This window comes from Momordica charantia (assembly GCF_013281855.1).
Source record: "Momordica charantia cultivar OHB3-1 chromosome 10 unlocalized genomic scaffold, Mcharantia_2.0 BLBB01000010.1, whole genome shotgun sequence".
NCBI lineage: Eukaryota > Viridiplantae > Streptophyta > Magnoliopsida > Cucurbitales > Cucurbitaceae > Momordica > Momordica charantia.
In genome coordinates this window covers 1,899,038-1,917,546 of record NW_028275158.1, presented here as the reverse complement: position 1 = coordinate 1,917,546, position 18,509 = coordinate 1,899,038, and the positions used below count along the sequence as shown (strand labels likewise).

The 18,509-nt window shown below is 33.6% G+C and overlaps 4 protein-coding genes across 5 annotated transcripts; 2 read left to right on the top strand and 2 right to left on the bottom strand.

Annotated features, from left to right (window-relative positions):
• The first annotated feature begins 2,322 nt into the window (after window positions 1-2,322).
• Window positions 2,323-3,526, top strand: PEI1 (Zinc finger C-x8-C-x5-C-x3-H type family protein). 2 transcript variants are annotated; one of them, XM_022285402.2, is made up of 2 exons: window positions 2,323-2,504; window positions 2,861-3,526. In XM_022285402.2, the coding sequence occupies exon 2, from the start codon at window positions 2,864-2,866 to the stop codon at window positions 3,443-3,445; it is 582 nt and encodes a 193-aa protein (XP_022141094.1). In that variant the 5' UTR covers window positions 2,323-2,504; window positions 2,861-2,863; the 3' UTR covers window positions 3,446-3,526. The 2 variants fall into 2 exon arrangements, with proteins under 2 accessions (XP_022141094.1, XP_022141093.1); XM_022285401.2 differs by having other exon boundaries at window positions 2,324-2,504; window positions 2,651-3,526.
• A 2,376-nt stretch (window positions 3,527-5,902) lies between these two features.
• Window positions 5,903-10,656, top strand: LOC111011531 (cyclic nucleotide-gated ion channel 2). Its single transcript, XM_022285333.2, has 7 exons — window positions 5,903-6,460; window positions 7,187-7,402; window positions 7,886-8,199; window positions 8,299-8,410; window positions 8,583-8,819; window positions 8,903-8,989; window positions 9,062-10,656. The coding sequence occupies exons 1-7, from the start codon at window positions 5,966-5,968 to the stop codon at window positions 9,608-9,610; spliced, it is 2,010 nt and encodes a 669-aa protein (XP_022141025.1). The 5' UTR covers window positions 5,903-5,965; the 3' UTR covers window positions 9,611-10,656.
• Window positions 10,390-11,906, bottom strand: LOC148208383 (oleosin Cor a 13-like). The gene is made up of 2 exons (XM_088118846.1): window positions 11,486-11,906; window positions 10,390-10,846 (listed from the first exon to the last, which is right to left on the bottom strand). Exons 1-2 carry the CDS (start codon window positions 11,803-11,805, stop codon window positions 10,693-10,695), a joined length of 474 nt encoding a protein of 157 aa, XP_087974972.1. The 5' UTR covers window positions 11,806-11,906; the 3' UTR covers window positions 10,390-10,692.
• A 2,050-nt stretch (window positions 11,907-13,956) lies between these two features.
• LOC111011628 (uncharacterized) lies at window positions 13,957-16,904 on the bottom strand. The gene is made up of 6 exons (XM_022285480.2): window positions 16,749-16,904; window positions 16,197-16,326; window positions 15,495-15,661; window positions 15,081-15,360; window positions 14,394-14,560; window positions 13,957-14,293 (listed from the first exon to the last, which is right to left on the bottom strand). Exons 1-6 carry the CDS (start codon window positions 16,804-16,806, stop codon window positions 14,139-14,141), a joined length of 957 nt encoding a protein of 318 aa, XP_022141172.1. The 5' UTR covers window positions 16,807-16,904; the 3' UTR covers window positions 13,957-14,138.
• Window positions 16,905-18,509: the final 1,605 nt, after the last annotated feature.

The window sequence follows — 18,509 nt, the reverse complement described above, 5'->3', positions numbered from 1 at the left end:
TCCGTACCTTTTATGAGAGGTGTGACTCTATTTATAGAGGTGAGCTCCCGATAGGACTTCCGACAATCTAGGATCGAACTGTTTTGTTAGGAAACATGTCTGCCATCTATGCTCCATGGGTTACTCTTTAACTTTGGCTCATGCCCGTCGTAGGTTAGTCGAAGGGTAGAAGGTATGGTAGCTCAGAAGAAGAGAGACACTGAGCTGAGGAAACTTAACTTCGTTGAATCTTCTTCGATGAACCCCTTTCTTTTATCTTACTATTTACTGATTTTAGATGTTGACACTTAGTGATCGATAAATCACCTCCAACAAAAACCACCTATAAAGTTGAAATTTTTGTTAGCTTAGAAATTCAACAGTAGGAAGAGTATAGTTGAAATGGAACATTAAGAGTTAATCAAAACTTTTTAAATATAAAGATAAAGATTAAATTGAAAAGTTAATCCCTCAACATTATGGAGTATAACATATATTTAGCAATTAAAATATACTTCTGGATACAACCGGAAAGAACAATGTACAGTACTCAAAGATATAACTAAATGTAAAATTGGATATGTTCATGTTTAGGTCAACGTCGTACGGTACGGTCTCTCGCGAAATATAACGAACATAGAAAGTTAATTTCCCAACGATCAAGATTGCCAAGCGGCAACTTTTCACTAGTGTGTAAAAGATGATTTTCCTTTAATTAATATATCGTCATTTAATATCTTTTCCTATTTTGATCCTTATATTGTCGCGACATATCTTCCGCATACCTGACTCGTATGTCGATATCCTAACTCTCTTATAGGAAAAAAGTTGGCCGAAGATAGTAATCACATTTCGTGCACGTGCTAACTTCCCCCGATAAATTACCTTGTCGTCTTTCATTAACGGTAAGTTACCGTTATAAATAGTGAGATCAATCTATTATTTCTCTCGTTCTTTGTTATTTCTTTTTTCTATTCACCCCATCAGTTCACATAAACATCTATAAAGATTTTAACCTAAGAATCCAAAAAAAAAAGAAGAAGAAAGAAAATCCCATTTGACGATTTTCTTCGACGATTCGCCGCTACACATGCATGTTCTCGAGGGGTTTTTTTTTTCCTTGAATTTTTTTGAATAGGTTTTGTCATTATATCTCTTTTGTAATTCTTTTGATTACCAAAACAATAAAAGAAACGCTTGCCTTATTTAGAGGACACTTTTCAATAAAGTTTGGGTAGGAAACATTATACAATTAGCTTTAACGTTGAATCTTTTAATTTACATATATCCTTTTTGTGCATTAACCATTCAATGCCCATATCCACATAACCTTTTTTTATACTCAAAGGAGAGAGGAAAAGGAAAAATAAGGGAAAAAAATAAAAAAGAAGACAAACCACCTTGGTTAAGGTTTGGTCTAGCCAAAAGTTCTCCCTATTTTTTCATACAATATAATATATTAAAAAAATTGACGTGTTTGTATTATTTTAGGGCTCGTTTGATAAGATTTTAGATTCTTATTTCTCATTTCTCATTTCCAATTTTTTAGAAACGTAAGTGTTTGGAAACCGTTGCTCGTTTCTAATTTTCAAAAAACGTTTCCACTATTGCGTAGAAATCTTTTTTTGTCTGAGAAAATCTCAATTGCAGTAGTGCACATTTCTGTTATAACAAGAAACAATTTTCAAATGTAATTATATATATTCTTATTATTGAAATTTCTTAAAAAAAGAAGGTAAAATGCAAAACAACATGATTATTATTAAACCTACCTTATATTTTTGTTAACGTTTAAAAATTCATTTATTTCTTTGATTGAGCATGTATAGCTACATCAATATGATATATATATATATATAATTAGTACAATAAATATGAGATATGAGGATTTGAACCCAGCTTCAAACTTAAGGGAGAATAAATATATGTCATTTATGGATGAACTATACCTAAATTTTTTACACCTAAATGATATTTTTAAAAGTTTTAATAAGGATATATTAAATACAAAAACCCAAATATTCGTATGTAAAAGTTGGTTGGATTTAAGGTTTTTGGGCACAAATGTGTTCACTTCTTGGAAAAAAAGGAAGAAGACGACCACAATTTGACATGAACACATGGCTACAATGTTCTCATGAAGAGCCAACAAGTGGCTTCATAATGTGGCAAGTGTCCTTAAGCCCCTCCAATGGCCACAACCCACACCCAGCCGTTACCGTTGGAACTCCAAATTAACTCTCCACTCTAGTTACTTTTTAACTCAAAATTAACCCCAAGAAGAAATAAAGCCTTCAAAATTTACCTCTCATTTTTCTTCCAATTCTTCTATAAATGAACCCTCTCCCATCCAACTTCTTCTTCTGTGCTCTCAGCTCTAATTTAAATTACCTCACCCTTATAAGCTTCTTCTTCTTTAATTTCCCAACAATGGCCTTTCTCTCTCTAATTTCTCTTCCTGCTTTTGATTTCAAGATTCTTCTTGATCTTCTTCTTCCACTTCCTCGACCCATAATCTCACTCAGGTATTACATGTTCTACACTTTCTCCACAAAATAAATAAAACCCACATTCTAGTTTCTTTAATTACCATCAAAATTGGCCAAAGTTTTGTTTTTTTTTTTTGTTCTTCTTGATCTTTAATATTTTCATATTTTTGTTTTTCTTGCAGGTGAATGTGTAACATGGTCTTATTTAAATGTTTTAGATCGGAGAGGTTTTGATTCTTTGTCCGAGTGAAAAGAACATGTTCGGATAAAAATCGTTGTTATTATTATAATTTTGTTTTGTCGTTTTTTTTTTAAATTTAATGATGTTTCAAGGGTTTTTTCCCGGCATAAATAATGCCGTTTTCGACCATGATTTTTCCGGCTGCCACCAGCTGATGGAGCAAGTGGAAGACGCGGCGGCGGTGTTCGGCTCCGACGAGTTTCGGATGTTCGCGTACAAGATCCAACGGTGTCCGAGGACGCGCAGCCACGACTGGACCGAGTGTCCGTACGCCCACCGCGGCGAGAAGGCTCAACGCCGCGACCTACGGCGGTTCAACTACTCCGCCGTGGCCTGCCCGGCGTTCCGTAACGGCAACTGCCCTAGAGGTGACTTCTGCGAGTATGCTCACGGTGTGTTCGAGTACTGGCTCCACCCGGCCCGGTACCGGACCCGCGCTTGCAATGCCGGCCGGTTTTGCCAACGGAAAGTTTGTTTCTTTGCACACACGCCGGAGCAGCTCCGGTCAGAGACGAAACAAAAGTTTCATTTCAATGCTCACCGAACACGTGTGCCGGTGGTTGCCGTTGAAGCTCCGTTGGAGAGTAAGAACGACGACGTTTCGAATATTGTGAACGGTCTGAAAGGGCTTACGGTGAGAGAGATCAGAGAACGGAAAAATGACCGAAACTTCGGGTGGGAGGTATCGGATTCCGATCTGCCGCATATCGGTTGGATACGCGAGCTGTTACAGTAAACAAAAATGCTTTAAATTTGTGTTCATCAGTTTTATGTAAAGATTTCTTCATGCTCAAACACAAGTTTATATTCCTGATCATATCAATTTGTGTTAATAATCCCATTTCTGTTCAATCAAATTTCTGAGGTCAAAGCGAACATAATTCAGCTATACTTGACATATAACCCAGTGAAAAGTCGGACTCCAATTAACAAAGTGAATCATAAAATGAAACACAAAATTCAAGGTTGAGTAATTTATTATAACTTTTTAAAATATAAGAATAATCGAAATTTGAAAGTTTAAAAACTTTTAATTTAACCCAAAAGTTTTAGATATAGCTTAATCATATATAGTTGTTTGTATGTTGATAAGATAGTTTAATTTTTAACTTAATGATTATTTATAATAAGTGCATTTGTTAATAAGATAATATAATTTTTTAGAGTATTCATGCATATCACATATCATGTACGGTTAATACGATTAACAAATGAAAACATAAACTATTTTTTAAAAAAATAAAAAATATTATAAAAATTATAAGATGATATAGGAAGTAAATGAAAACATAATTAAAGATCTTTAATTAAGATATAGTTGAATTTAAAAAAAAATGAAGTCTAACTAATAAACATATAATATATATTAAAAGTTGGAGGGCTAAATTTAGGCATTATTTTCGTACATTATTATATTAATCTTGTAGAAATTTTAAAATCCGTCCATGCCCTCTCTAAAAGACCTGTTCTATTATAATGATTGCATTTGAGAGGCACATTCGCTTTTTCTCTAAATAGAAAAAAACACAATTTTCTGATTTAATCAAAGTTCTAAAATCTAGGTTTAGTAAAGCTTGAACTTGAACTTTAAACTTTTTTTTTTCTCTCCCCTATCGTAGAAATCAAAAGAAATTTGATGATGGGATAACTCAATCACATAAAATTTATCAAAATAATAGATTCTCTCCCTCTTGATTATCTTAAAAATATGATATATGATATGATAGCTCAATCTTTATGAGTTATAGTTTCAAATTGTTTGAAACATAATATTATAAAAAAACAATATATTATCGTTAAAGTTTTTGGCACTAGGAGCCTCATCAGAGTTTGCTGATTCTCGTGACGTTGAGCGTTCGATCCTCCACTGGACACATTGAGGGACATATCCTGAACCCTTTTCACTAACTTTCACGGCAACATTTAAACATTATATAAAAATCTGATTAAGTTTCACTATTTACTTATGTACCTTGTTAATTTTATTGTCAATTATTATATATATATATATATATAAACTCCATAAACTTTAGTTTAGACACGTGTCATATATCAACACAGTTCGACACATATTAGACACGTGTCAGCAGAAACATACATGTGTGTCAAATACTAATTGAACAATTACAAATATATACCGTTATAATAACAAATTATTGTGAACTATACTTAAATTGACTATATCTATGTAAAGCTGAGCCTGCCTAAAGGGAAATTTTAGATGGATAAGAACATCTTCCCCTCATATTTACCTAAAAATATGGTAGATAGAAAAAAAATACTATTTGAACTTCATAGGAAAATTGACAATTTCGAAGAGTAGAAACAAACAGGAAAGTTAATTATATTCTTGGGGGAGTTTATAATATAACATAAATTAGAGGTGAGTGTGTTTATTGCGTGAAACTATCCTAGTATTCAAAATCTAGGTTTGAGCCTTCATGTGTCCGATAGTCAGGGAAAAAAAACAGTCATAGCATTGTCTTTTGGCTTTCTTGCACATGCAAATCCAAACTCCTTGCTCCACTTCCATCACCGCCCGCCTCTCTTACCTAGCTAACTCCAAACACAAATTTCTTATAATTGTTAAGTGAATTATTGTTTGATCATAAAAATGACCCAATCTACGGAAGTTCGAACTAGGATGAAGCTAACGAACAACTCTATTTATAGGTGTTGAACTTTTGACAGCGGTTGAAGAGTAGTTACGACCGTCCCTCATGACATTTTGTCGAAAAGACAGTTGAGTAGTTTTATGATATAGTTCATCTTTGTTGGCCGAGCTATAGAGGTGCATCTTGGTCGAGCTATGATTGAGGACGAAGTAACGTGTGAAAAATTTTTCAGCTATCCAGTGAACAGAAAAGTACACTATTCACTTCTTAAAACCTCTACTTCACGAACCCTGTAAGCTTAAGATGCCAAACCCGCACTCGAGATAAATTTGACTTTTTGTTAGAAAGAAACTAAAAAAACAAAAAATAAAAGAAAAAGGAAGAAAAACTTGCCATGCGTTTGTGTGCCCACCTACCACCTTACGCCTACTGCTAGCTCGCCACAACAATTTCTCCCCTTTTTCGATCCTTCCAAAAACCCTTCACACATGCAAAAACAAAGGAAAATAAAATTAAAAATAAAAAACCCCAAAAAACCAAAAATAAAAAAGTTAACTTTTCTTTTTTCTTTTTTTCTTTTTTTTTCCTCTCTCTCTTCCCCTCTACTTTTACTTTCCCAGCCCCTTTATTTCTATTTCTTTATGCATTTAATTTTTTGGTTTCTTTCTCTAATGATGCCCAAATGCAAACGCCTCACAATTACAGCCCATGCCCAAGAACAAGAACAAGAGCAAAGGGATATCGATGACTTCTTCGCCGGATCTTCGCGGCGGCGCGTGCTCGACCCGCGCTGCCGGTGGGTCCAGCGCTGGAACCGCGTAGTGCTGCTGGCGCGTGCAGCGTCCCTCGCGGTCGACCCGCTCTTCTTTTACGTGATCTTTCTGACCAAGGCCGGCCCGCCGTGCTTCTACCGGGACGCGGCCTTCGCCGCCGTCGTCACCGCCGCCCGCACGTGCGTCGACCTGGTGCATGTGTGCCACGTGTGGCTGCATTTCCGGCTGGCGTATGTTTCGACGGCGTCGTTGGTGGTCGGGAGTGGGAGCCTCGTGTGGGACGCACGTGCGGTTGCTTCTCATTATGTGAGGTCCTTCAAGGGATTCTGGCTCGATTTGTTTGTCATTATTCCCATTCCTCAGGTTAGTAAAATTAAATCATTTCAAGATTTCAGTTCGAAATTTAATCATTTTTCGTTTCAGTCCTTTTTTTCCTCTCCTGAATTTTGTTTATATAAAAGGTTAATTTTCTTTTTAGTAAAAAATTCATATATCATATATGTTTTTCTTTTAAAAAATATTATTACGTATTTGCTAACCCAGCCAAGTTTTTAAAACTAAAAAAGTAGTTGTTAATTTTTAATTTTTTTTTTTTTTGGTTAGGTACTTTCTTAAAAATGGAAAACTGGGTATATATATAAATGTAGTTTTGCTTAATTTTTAAAAGTAAAAAATAAGATTTAAAATATTCAGAGACCCCATGTCTCTTTATTTTTTGTTATTATTTTTGAAATTCAGCTAATACGGTTGAAAAGTTAAAAGTCTTCTGAAAGAGCATTGTTAAGAAACAAGCTTTATCTTAATATTTATGTTGCTGAATACTAATTATCTTTTTAATTACCACTGTTAAAAAATTGACAGTGAGTTATTAATTTTTTAAAAAGGAAAATAAAAATTCTCAACCTTTCTTTTTATCAAGTCTAATGGATTACTTAAGATTTTGGTGTTGAAATTTATACTTTAACGGTAGAAAAGTTCGAACACAGAACCTCACGCTAATGTGGGATCTCAAGAAATAGTAGAAAGAACCGGAATTAAGTCGTAAATGTTTTCGACATTAATTGCGATGGAGGATGTTATTGGTTGTAGGTTGTGACATGGTTGGTTGTGCGGAAACTATTGAGAGAAGAAGAGATAAAAGAGGTGATGAGAGTGGTGTTAGTGAGCTACCTATTTCAGTTCTTTCCAAAGCTTTACCACAGCATTTACTTGATGAACAAACTCCAAAAGGTCACTGGCTACATCTTTGGCAGCATTTGGTGGCGTTTTAGCCTCAATGTCTTTGCCTATTTGATTGCCTCTCATGTAAGTCCAAATATTCACACATTTCACTTTCAAACTTTCATTTTCTTTTTGTTGTTTCTTTATGTTGTTATTATTGTTATGACTCATCCCATTCGTAACGGTTCTATTTCTATGTTTAAGCAACAATGTCAACTTCTGAGTTTTGTTCGATAGATTGTGTCAAACTTTATTTTGTCTATTTGTCTAGACTCTCTACTTGTTTGTCTGTCATATAAGGTAAAATCAACAACGACATTTATCTAATAGATATGTCATATATTATCATTCACATTTAGTTAACAACATAAATTACTTAGAATCACAATTTTAAGGTCAAGATTCTATAAAATTTAAGAATTAGACATAACGATCGTAGATCGTATCTAATATAGACATAGACATTGGGAACAAGCATAGTTCATATTAATGGAGTGCTCTTGGTAGGTTGAATGTCCAAATCGTCGTCCTTTTGTCGCATTTACATGCATCCGATCAATGTCTTAGGTTGCGGGAGGTTGCTGGTATCTCCTCGCAACGCAGCGGCTAATCTCGTGCCTTGAGCAACAATGCGAGAGAAGAAAAATGTGCAAACTGGCATTGTCTTGCTCAGGCCTCAACTCTCCCATATCGGGCTACAAGGGGGTCGGTAAATTCGTTTCCTCCCGTGGCAATAACTCGACGACGATCAAGTCGTTATGCTTGGAGGTCAATGGACCCTTCAGCTATGGAATTTATGAGCCTGTTCTTTTGGTATTCTCTAGTAACTCTCTAGCCGTTAGAATTCTTTATCCTGTCTTCTGGGGTTTATTGAATCTAAGGTAACTTTCCACTCCCCCAAGTTGCTTCTTTGCTCTCACAGGAATTTTATCAAACACATTGTGAGCAATTGTAAACTGTGGCGTTATTGTGCTCTACAGTTCCTTTGGCAATGAACTTGATCCCACAAGTGATTTGGTGGAAGTGATATTCAGTTGCTGCATCACACTTGCAGGATTGGTGCTTTTTGTCACCCTAATTGGAAATATACAGGTGAGTTTGAACGAGTCCCCGCCACCTGTTTGAATTAATGTCTCCGAGACATGAGACTCGGAATTGGTTTGAAAAAGGATCGAATTTAAGTATATATACTAGAGGATTATTTGAAGAACAATGTGTGGATTTTTCCTTTTCCCTTTTGTTCTTTTTGTTGTAATGTGTGTAGATTTTCTTGCAAACTGTCATGGCAAGTAAAGAGACGATGCAAATACGGTTTCGAGAAATGAACTGGTGGATGAAGAGGCGACAATTGCCCGTCCATTTGAGGGAAAGAGTTTGCAATTTTGAATATCAAAGGTGGGTAGCAATGGGAGGGCTAGACGAGACCGAGCTCATTGGAGGGCTGCCTGATGGCCTCCGCCGTGACATCAAACGCTACCTTTGTTTAGACCTCGTTAGGAAGGTATATTTTTAGTGTACTATATACTCTTTAGGTTAAACGTAATCGCACTTAAAGACTAACATATGCACTCGGTATCTTTTAAGGTACCTTTCTTTCACATGTTGGATGATCTTATACTCGACAACATTTGTGATCGGGTTAAACCACTCTTGTATGCCAAAGGTGAAAAGGTAACGCTTCCGAGTACTTGAGCATGCATTTTCACGACTTCCTCGAGATTCAAAATTTGATCCCTTTTGTAGATAGTGAGGGAGGGAGACCCTGTGCAACGGGTGGTGTTTATCGTCGAGGGATGCGTAGAGCGTAGCCAAGGGCGCCTTAGCAAAGGCTTTGTAGCCACTAGTCTGGTTAACTCCGGTGGCTTTTTTGGCGAGGGGGGCCTTAGCAAAGGCTCTGTAGCCACTAGTCTGGTTAACTCCGGTGGCTTTTTTGGCGAGGAGCTGCTCTCGTGGTGTCTCCGGCACCATCCACATTATGATAAGCTTCCAACCTCTTTGGCAACGTTTTCATGTGTGCAGCCAGTAGAAGCATACGGGCTCGACGCAGGCGATCTCAAGTACATTACCGAACACTTTCGGTACAAGTTCGCGAGCGAAAGGCTCAACCGAACAATGCGCTATTACTCATCGAATTGGCGAACATGGGGAGCTGTGGTCATCCAGCTTTCGTGGCGCTGGCACCAGATGCGAACTCGAGGTTACGCTACGCAAAAACGAAAAGGCGTCGACAGTCGACTAAGACAGTATGCTGCAGTTTTCTTGTCACTGAAGCCGAACGACCATCTTGAGTAGAGGCAGCTGTGTAATCCAGTTCCTAGCTAGAGAGGTCACAGCAGGCTCATAAAAGTTCCTTAAATCTCACCTGTTTTTTCTTGTAAGTTGATCATACAAGTTTTAATTCTTTGATAAAATATCTGACTACTAAATTAATATAAGAAGGTTTAGAGATAAATGCCTATATTTCTGAGCTTAGTTGTTTTCTAGAAGTGATCAAATTCAAAGATATGCCCAAACTCAACTAGTTTGTAGCTGGGGCTTATTTCTTCCCAAATTTCAAGATTTCTCATAACATTAAAAAGTACATTGCTTCTTAATAAAAACCCGCCCAATTTTTTATGAACCTAGCTTGAAAAATTTAGACATTTATGTCTATCAGTTGATCAGTTTAACAGTAGCGGTGCAGCTACGGCGACGAACTACGCACAATATATTGCTATCTTCCCTGCTTTCATCGATTCAGATTCGTCTACATTTTCGAATTTCCTTGCTCATTTGTTTTCCGAGGAAGCTGTTAAAATTGTTCTCCCTTTGAAGTTGAAGCTAATTTTCTACGCTTCTCTCTGTTTTCTTAGGATGTGAAGATTCTTTCTTCTGATGCAGGGCTGTGATTGAAATTTTGAGAACCATTTTAGCTTACCGTTGCATGCAACTTCCCCACGATTCAGCTGTCTTGTAGCACACAGCCTCTTCAAAATCTAGCCGTTCTGGTGAGTATTCAAGATGCATTATTTTGGAATTTAGTTCTCAAAATCAACCGTACCACTGTTCTAAAACCTCTTCAAGATAGAAACTTCACGAACAGAATAAAAATTTATAAAATTCACAGAGATTCAGATTATTCAAACCCAAAGACCAAGACCAAATCATCGTACGTACAATCAGAAAGAAGAAATTAAAGACAGAATATTTCATTACAGCCCAGGGCAGGGCAGGGACATGATAAAACTAAAAGCTTTTTACTGACATGAACACAGACACTCAAAATTCACAAAAACAAAGTCGAAGAGAAAAACAAACCCAATGAAATTTGCAAAGTTTTTTTTTTCTTTTTTTTTTTTGTGTCATATATAAGGTTTGAGATGGGATATCGGGGCTTAAGAAGTTGCAGTCTGGGGGCCAGAGGGCTGCTGCTGCTGCTGCTGCCCGAACTGCTCGGCTCTGTCCTTCATCTCTCGAGCCTTACTCGCCAGCTTGTGTCGGGCTATATCCAACTGGTCTGCCCCTGGTGGCTGTTTCCCTGTCACGTACCTGCCCCAAAACCAACATTTTTAATTATTATTTATTATTGCCCTATCATCTATCCTCTAATAACTTCTTCCAATCTTGTCCGTACAAGATTAGTACGGACTAAGAACTGAGAGCTGGTGAAGACAAGATTTGCGGCAAGAGCTGGCCCTTGCAGCAAAGGAGCCGAAGTATTTTCCTTAGAAAAAATTAATGGTATATTTTGAACCGAAGAAGTACGAAACTCTCCCACCGAAATTAAAATTCAGGTACGAATACTCTATAAATAGATTAAAATTAAAATATTTGGGGTAGAATTGGATCAATAAAAAAAGACAAAAATACCCTTCACTCGCCTTTTTTAATTCGCCCTTTTTCCTTTTCCCCCCTTTAATAATGACTTGGGTTGGAACAAAATCCACCATAGAAATTGAAGTTCATATAGAAGATAATAATAATAATAATAATAATAATAATAATAAAAGAAAAATTAACACAAAAACACTGAATGACACTAGAATGAAATCTTTATTTGTCCACTATAAAATCAATTTAAGAAACGAATTTTCTTGTAAATTCAAGATATTAAAATTGTGGTTCAAAAACTATACAAGGATATATATCATTAATTATATATGCAAATTGAATATTATGTACATTTACCTATAGACCCATGAGAAGACTGTAATGCCGGCCACGCCGAAGCCGCCGGAGGCCAAGAAGCCCATGACGAGAAGAGACACCGTGATCACGGCCGGGACCAGCACCGGGCTGAAAATGACGAGCAGCGGAGTCGCAATCGTGAGAGCGATGACGGTCCCGGCAAGGATCAGGCCGGAGAGGATCAGGAGAGAGCCGCCAGCCGTGGCGGCGGTGGCGGCCTTCACAATCTGGTAGCGCGGTTGAGAGCCCTGCTGCTGCTGGTGCGGCCCCGGGCCGTACGGCTGGTGGGCCGCCGCCGGGTACTGCTGGTGCTCGGCCATCGGAGCAACAAAAAAAAAGATGGATACAAGTTTTGAAAATTAATCTGAGAAAAAGAAAAAAAAGAGGAAATTTTATTCTCTTTGTGGAGAGGTGAAGAAAAGGGAGGAGGGTTTAATATAGAGAGAAATACGAGGGTGGCGAAGTAGCACGTGTTAAGGAGCACATTGGCACGTGTCGAGGAGGTTCTTATGCATGGTTTGCATGTAGACCAAGTGCCTTGTTTGGGGACACGTCAAAATATATCCTCTCTTTGGATTATTGGGTGTGGAAAATTCGGGAGTATCTAGTCTTGTTTTTAATGATTAATTTTAATGTTATTATTGGCGTTGGATTATTTGTCAGGATATTGCTATATTGTTTAATAAGGATATATATGAGTTTGTTCATGTTGATCATGAATTATTATTGATATTCTGTTATTATAAAGTAAAGGAGGATATATTTTGACGATCTTTTGTCAATGGTTTAATTTACAAAATTTTATTTATAGGCTTATTATATTACTCTCTTTTTACTAAAAGACAGACTCACAAATTCCTAATTTATTACTCTCTGACTATGAAGTAATGGATATTATGAAGATCAAGAGCACTTATGTCGGGTGTAAATTATTAGGAAGTCAAACTTACTTTTTTTTCCTCCAATAAAAAAAATATATAGATTGTTTTCAAACTTTAGTAGGGGTGAAGGATGGATATTGGTTAATAAATTTAGTAAAAATTAATAATAAATTGGAAGTAAATGATAATATGGAGGTTCCAATATGGTAACCTCTTAAATATGATTAAAGAAAGAAGAATACTTAACTATAATCTTCTTCTCATCATCCTTAGTTCGTGTTTGACAACTAAGAAAGAAATAAGAAAACAAATACTTTTCTTTTGTCAATTTTTTTAATGGTGATGAGGATAAGATTCGACGATTTGAATGAGTGTTTTTTAAAGATCGTTTTCATATTACTTAAAAATACTAGTTCAAACTCTCCCAACAAATTAAAATTTTACTACATATTATTGATAAAATGAAACTGAGAGATTTTTTATGAGTGAAATTATTAGAAATGAGCCACACATACTCGATACCTACTCGATACCTACGAGTACTTTTAACGTATACATTTGAAAATTATGAAAATTAATATGTATATGTATATGTATCAATTTGATGACTAATCCACCCATAAACTTAATAGATTTGGATAAATTTAATCATTTATAAACTTAAGCTAATAGATTTGGATAGATTTAATTAACATCTACTTAACCGATTCTTAATTAAGATTAAATTCTTTGGTATCTTATTTTATATAGTGATGTCATTTTTAAGGAGGATGCTTCTTTATATCAATTAACTTTTGGTAATAAAGCATTTATTATTGAACTCTCGCGGTTATATTTCTTTAGCAATCCATGAATTTGCTCACCCATATTTGGTTTTTTAGGGAAAAAAAAGGCAAGCAATATGCTTAATTAGCCCGATAGTCTCTTTTAAAATGCATTCTTTAGGATATATGAAAAAATCACTTTTGATTAGATTATTTTTACTAAAAATACTTGCTAAAAAATCTCTCTCGAACATATTCTAAGCACATAATTTAAATAAATAATTCGTTAGAAAATGAAAAATCGTCTAACTATTTCTTGACCTTTCAAAAACACTGAGACTATTGATCTAGTGTTCTAATATATAGCATTTCGAAAGAAACCTAAAAGAGAGTTCGAGTCTCATTTTACAGGCAGGAGATAAGATTTTTAATACTTTTTGATCTTTTCTTTGTTAATTTATCGTTAGAGGCAAGTTGCTGATGTATTTACTAAGGTTGTCTTAATTGTTTGCCATTGTTTTAAATCACAATAAAAAAATGTCATATTTATAAATTATTAAAACATGAAAAATAACGAAAAAGAAAGAGACAGTCATTTAAAAGGGGATTTTTAATCTTCTCATCCATATATAGTGGAATTGGAATCAAAGTTTGAGAGATTTTTGGTCAGAAGGAAATGTTGGGAGGGCCCATGTGAAAATTTGAGCTATTGGGCCGCCCTTGGATAACTGATCTCCTCAGCCCAACAAGGCCCACATTAAAGACTTCAATATCAACCATCTTGCTAATTTAGTTTTAAGAAATCTTGTGATACAATTAATTCAAATGCTGTAATTCTCTAAATTTTTTCCAATGCAATGTATGTGCTATCTCGATACAAGGTAGAGAAATAATTCAATAATATTTTAAACAGACATATATATTTTATATGGTGTTATATTTACATTCTTGTTACATATTATCATATTCTAATATTAACCCAACGATTTGATATGTCGGGATTGACTTTTAAAATTCTTCTACGGTCGACATGGCAACAATTCTAGCTTTGAGAAACAAACCATCAGTTTGCACATAGGACTTTGATGAGTCTTTGAGGTCTTTGAGAGCCAAGAATTCAGGAAAGCCACTGCCATATGTTGAGGAAGTAAACCAATGGTCATCTGCAAAATACAATAATTCCCACATAAAATTTCAAAAAAAAAAAAAAATGGAAAAAAAAGATCTTTGAAACTAAGATAATTTAAATTAACAGAGTCTTACCTGATTTTTCAAAATATTTTTTAGTTCCAAAGTTATAGATACCCAAAAAGTATTTGGCATAGATTTTCTTCCCTATTGGAATGTTCTCTGATTCATCCAACTTCAAGTAAATTGAGAGATTTGTGGCCTTTCCCACAGAGGATCCATTTGGATACATCCTCATCCTCCTGAAGTAATAATTCATTAAGCCAAAACAAGTGTACACAGTTGTAAATATGTCAAAAACATTTTGTAAAATTAACAAAATGACAACTAACATTTAGTTTTTTCAAATATAGCATTTTTTATTTTAAAAAAAGGAAAAAAGAACAGAGGTCAATTTTAAAATGATAACTTTATCCAAATGATATGCATCTGTAATATATATATGTATGTGATATACATCTGATATATTACTGATATGAGTGTCTGATATATTTGCAATATTTATGTAATATATATTTGATATACTATTGATATGAGTGTTTGTGCGATATACATCTAATATGCTGTCGATATACTATTGATATGAGTGTGTGATATACTAGTATAAATGAAATTTTTTGCTATATTTGAAAATTAAAAAAACAGGTGACATATTTTGAAGTATATAAAAAGATTTTGCCACCCACTACAATTTCCCAAACAAGAATTAATAAACCCCGTTTGATAACGTGTTTTTTTTTGCATAAGAGTTTTGTTACTAACCATTTTCTTCCCTTGACAGTGAATGGTTGGGAGGTGTAGGATTCACCAGTATAAGAAGAAAATGGATAGATATACCAAATAAAATGGTCAAGTTGAGGCTCTTTTATAATGCTTAAACTCTCTCCTTTGTTTGAGACTTTAAGCACAGAAAGTTCAACTCCAAATGTGCAGCTATCATCAACAACAAACCCATTGGAGGCTTCATTCAAAGCATTATGAGAAAGCAAGTGGGTGATCCCATGTTCATTCTTCATTTTAGAATACTTCCTCACTTTGCCATCTGCGAGCAGAAAAAACCCTTATATATAGTTAACGGTTTAGAGTCTTAAATTTAGTTCCTGTTTGATAACTATTTTGTTGAATTTGGGTCCGTCTCGGGATCATTTGATAAAAAAAAAAAATAGAAATTAGAACCTTGGATTGTTAAATAGTTGTCTCTGATTTGGTCAAATATAAGAAACCTGAAAATAACCCTCACTTCCCAGCCAAGAGGAAGCTGATTGCCTTTAGATGATATAGCCAAGTAGAGAGAAATATGATCTTCCACTTTATCATCTCCATTTGGATGTAGAATCAATTTCCTAAGACATGTGAGAAGAAAGGAAGAGATATTAATTGGAAACCGTAATGCTAACGACCTATTTGGTAGCGTTTTTATTTCTTTTTTTTTTCTCGTTTCCCATTTTTAAAGAATATAAGCGTTTGATAACTCTGTTCCCATTTCTCATTTTTCTTTTTAAAAAATATTTCCAAAATTGTGTAGAAATTTTGGAATACCAGGATAAGTTTTTTGGTTTTTTTTTCCTATTTCAATATTTTTTCCAAAACATAAACCAAAGCATTATTTTATCATTATTCACTTATAAAATTCATAACAAATACAAAAATAAATATAACATAAAATTTTTTAATATTTAATTTAAAAAGTTAAATTTCATAGAAAAATAAAGATTTTTTTAACTTAAAATTTTAGAGAATAAGAAACAACAAACAAAAATAGTTACGAAACACAATTTTGTTTTTAAAACGAAAAACCATAAAGTAGAAATATTATCGTATTTATGATATTAATTATTGTTGCAATTTAAATGTATGTTAATTAGGATTTCAAATTACCACTTATAGCCATCAACTTCAAAGTCTCCAGATTCACATTTCTCCATCCCTATTTTTGAAAGTACTGAGTAAGAATTAATTTTGAATGTATAATGAGTTGGTGGCTCAATCCTTGTTGATCGTATAATTTCTGTAAAAAAAAAATAATATTAAATTAAAAAAAAACCAACAAATATTAGTAACCCAAAATCGTAACTCTCGAATAATTGGAAGGACAAATATTTTTCCATCATAAAGATTTCTGACTTAAATCCTATGAAGTGGTCGGGATGGAACTCACGATTTTATAGTTGGAGATATATACCAATTAATACTTACTTTTACTACTCTAATACGTTTCTACCATGTCGTTGTCCTTTAAATTTTTATTGTGTTTAACAAAAACATTAGGCTTAGCCCTCTTTTTTCTAACTTTCATATACATGTTGATCTCAATATGCAAAATTATTTTCTAAAAAACCAAAATACAATAAGTATGAAAGTTCTGGAATTAACCAAAATGAAATTTAGACTAAAACATTATTATTAATAGTTCTAAATACAATACCGTACCATGTTGTTGATCTTTTATAGGATCGACATACGACATTCTATCATCCATGATTGTCATGTTTGAACGCTTAAATCTTTCTTTTTGTTATGAGCATGGAACTTCTATTCCTTCTTTATATAGTAGGACAAAACTTAAAACAAGAAAGGTAAGTTGAAATGAATGATTCTTTTCTTCTTTTGAATGACAAAAATAAAAAATAATAAAAATAAAAACCATAGAACAGAGGTTCTCAAAGGGACTTTTGAAGCAAAGGCCTCTTTTCTTGCACTCCACTCTACCTCTTTAGAAATTTAATGAATCTAAGATAAGAATAAGTGCGACAATATTTCAGCCTATTCCTTTGCAAATATTAAAAATAAAAATAAAAATAAATAAATAAATAACAAGCCTTTCCAAAGTGTCATATATTTACTCAGAGTTCTTTTGTTTTTTGTTTTTTTTTTTTTTAAATTAGACTTTGTTTCTAATAATTTATTTGTTTATGGGCCGTTTAATAATTAATGTTTTGTTTTTGAAAAAAATCATGTTTATTTACCAACATTGCTTTTTGTTTATTAATTACTTTTCAAATCCTAGTCAAACTTTTTAAATTAAAAAAATATAGTTGGGATAAAAGTTCAAGTATTTTTTAAAAGTGAAATGCAATTCAAAGGAAAGAAAAATAGTTTTCACACACTTAAAGTTTTTAAATAGAAAAAAAAAAAAGTTGCAAACAAAGTCTTAATTTAGACTTTTTAAAATTTTGCCTAAATTTATAAAAACTTAAAAGAAACCCAACTACAAACTACCTTTTAAAATTTTTCAATTTGGAAACATTTTTAAAAGTGGACTGTAAAGTTAAAAGGATATATGTTAGTCTTTATATTATTACAATGGCAATAGTTTGAAAACTTTAAAACTATTGATAGTTCTTAAAACTTGATCTCTCAAAGAGATGATTTTAACCATTTTTCTTTCATTTTGTTATTTTTTCCATCTTAAAATAAGAAATGTAATGCACCACAATTTATATATTCAAATAACGTTGAGAATGTATTTAAAAAAAAAATTGAACTTATTCTAACTCAACGACTTAAATTTTTAGGTCTAAAGATAATTTTAGTACAATATATTAACGAAATTAGTTATTTCTTTGTCTGTATTTTATATTAGATCGTCTTTTAAAAATAAGAGTTTTCTACAATACTATCATAAAACTTATATTAGTTTGTGGAATTGCAATACCACCCCTCACTAACCATACCTAAAATAAGAAGGGAGAAAGAACCCACAATTTTGCTAAATAGTTGGTATTTGAGATAAATTAATTATTGTACTACAAGTCAAATATTGGTAAAAGAATTTGAAATTTAAAGTACTTACAAATCATTGAATTGAAATTAAGGAGAAACATACTCATAAAATTTCAAAGGTTAATTCTTTTCACATTGATTGGTTTTTCCTTTCTTTTTTACTTTTAATTGTACTTTATAGTTTTACTAACATATTGCATACTTTGAAATCAACGAAGATATGTTCAAATTAACGTCATTTACTTATAGGTTATCATAAGAAGGGTCGGTGAAAATAGGTACCAACTCTGTTACTCTTGGGAAATAATAAACGTCTTCTCATATACTAGTCTTCTCCATAATCTTATATCAAGAATTATTGAACTCAATTACTTGCTTCCATCGTTACTCTTTTAATTTCTGTTAAGGTATATCTTGCATAGGTACATAAATTGGATCGGTGATTGATTTCTAGGTTTCATCATATAA

Excerpts from the sequence above, each read along its gene's own strand:
- LOC111011628 (XM_022285480.2), bottom strand. The coding sequence starts at position 16,806 with ATGACAATCATGGATGATAGAATGTCGTATGTCGATCCTATAAAAGAT. Across the intron at positions 15,662-16,196 it reads GAAGTTGATGGCTATAAGTG|GAAATTGATTCTACATCCAA; the intron begins GTAATTTGAAAT and ends CACATGTCTTAG. Across the intron at positions 14,294-14,393 it reads AAAATATTTTGAAAAATCAG|ATGACCATTGGTTTACTTCC; the intron begins GTAAGACTCTGT and ends TGTATTTTGCAG.
- LOC111011531 (XM_022285333.2), top strand. The coding sequence starts at position 5,966 with ATGCATTTAATTTTTTGGTTTCTTTCTCTAATGATGCCCAAATGCAAA. Across the intron at positions 6,461-7,186 it reads TCATTATTCCCATTCCTCAG|GTTGTGACATGGTTGGTTGT; the intron begins GTTAGTAAAATT and ends TATTGGTTGTAG. Across the intron at positions 8,200-8,298 it reads TGGGGTTTATTGAATCTAAG|TTCCTTTGGCAATGAACTTG; the intron begins GTAACTTTCCAC and ends TGTGCTCTACAG.
- PEI1 (XM_022285401.2), top strand. The coding sequence starts at position 2,789 with ATGATGTTTCAAGGGTTTTTTCCCGGCATAAATAATGCCGTTTTCGAC.
- LOC148208383 (XM_088118846.1), bottom strand. The coding sequence starts at position 11,805 with ATGGCCGAGCACCAGCAGTACCCGGCGGCGGCCCACCAGCCGTACGGC. Across the intron at positions 10,847-11,485 it reads GTCTTCTCATGGGTCTATAG|GTACGTGACAGGGAAACAGC; the intron begins GTAAATGTACAT and ends GTTTTGGGGCAG.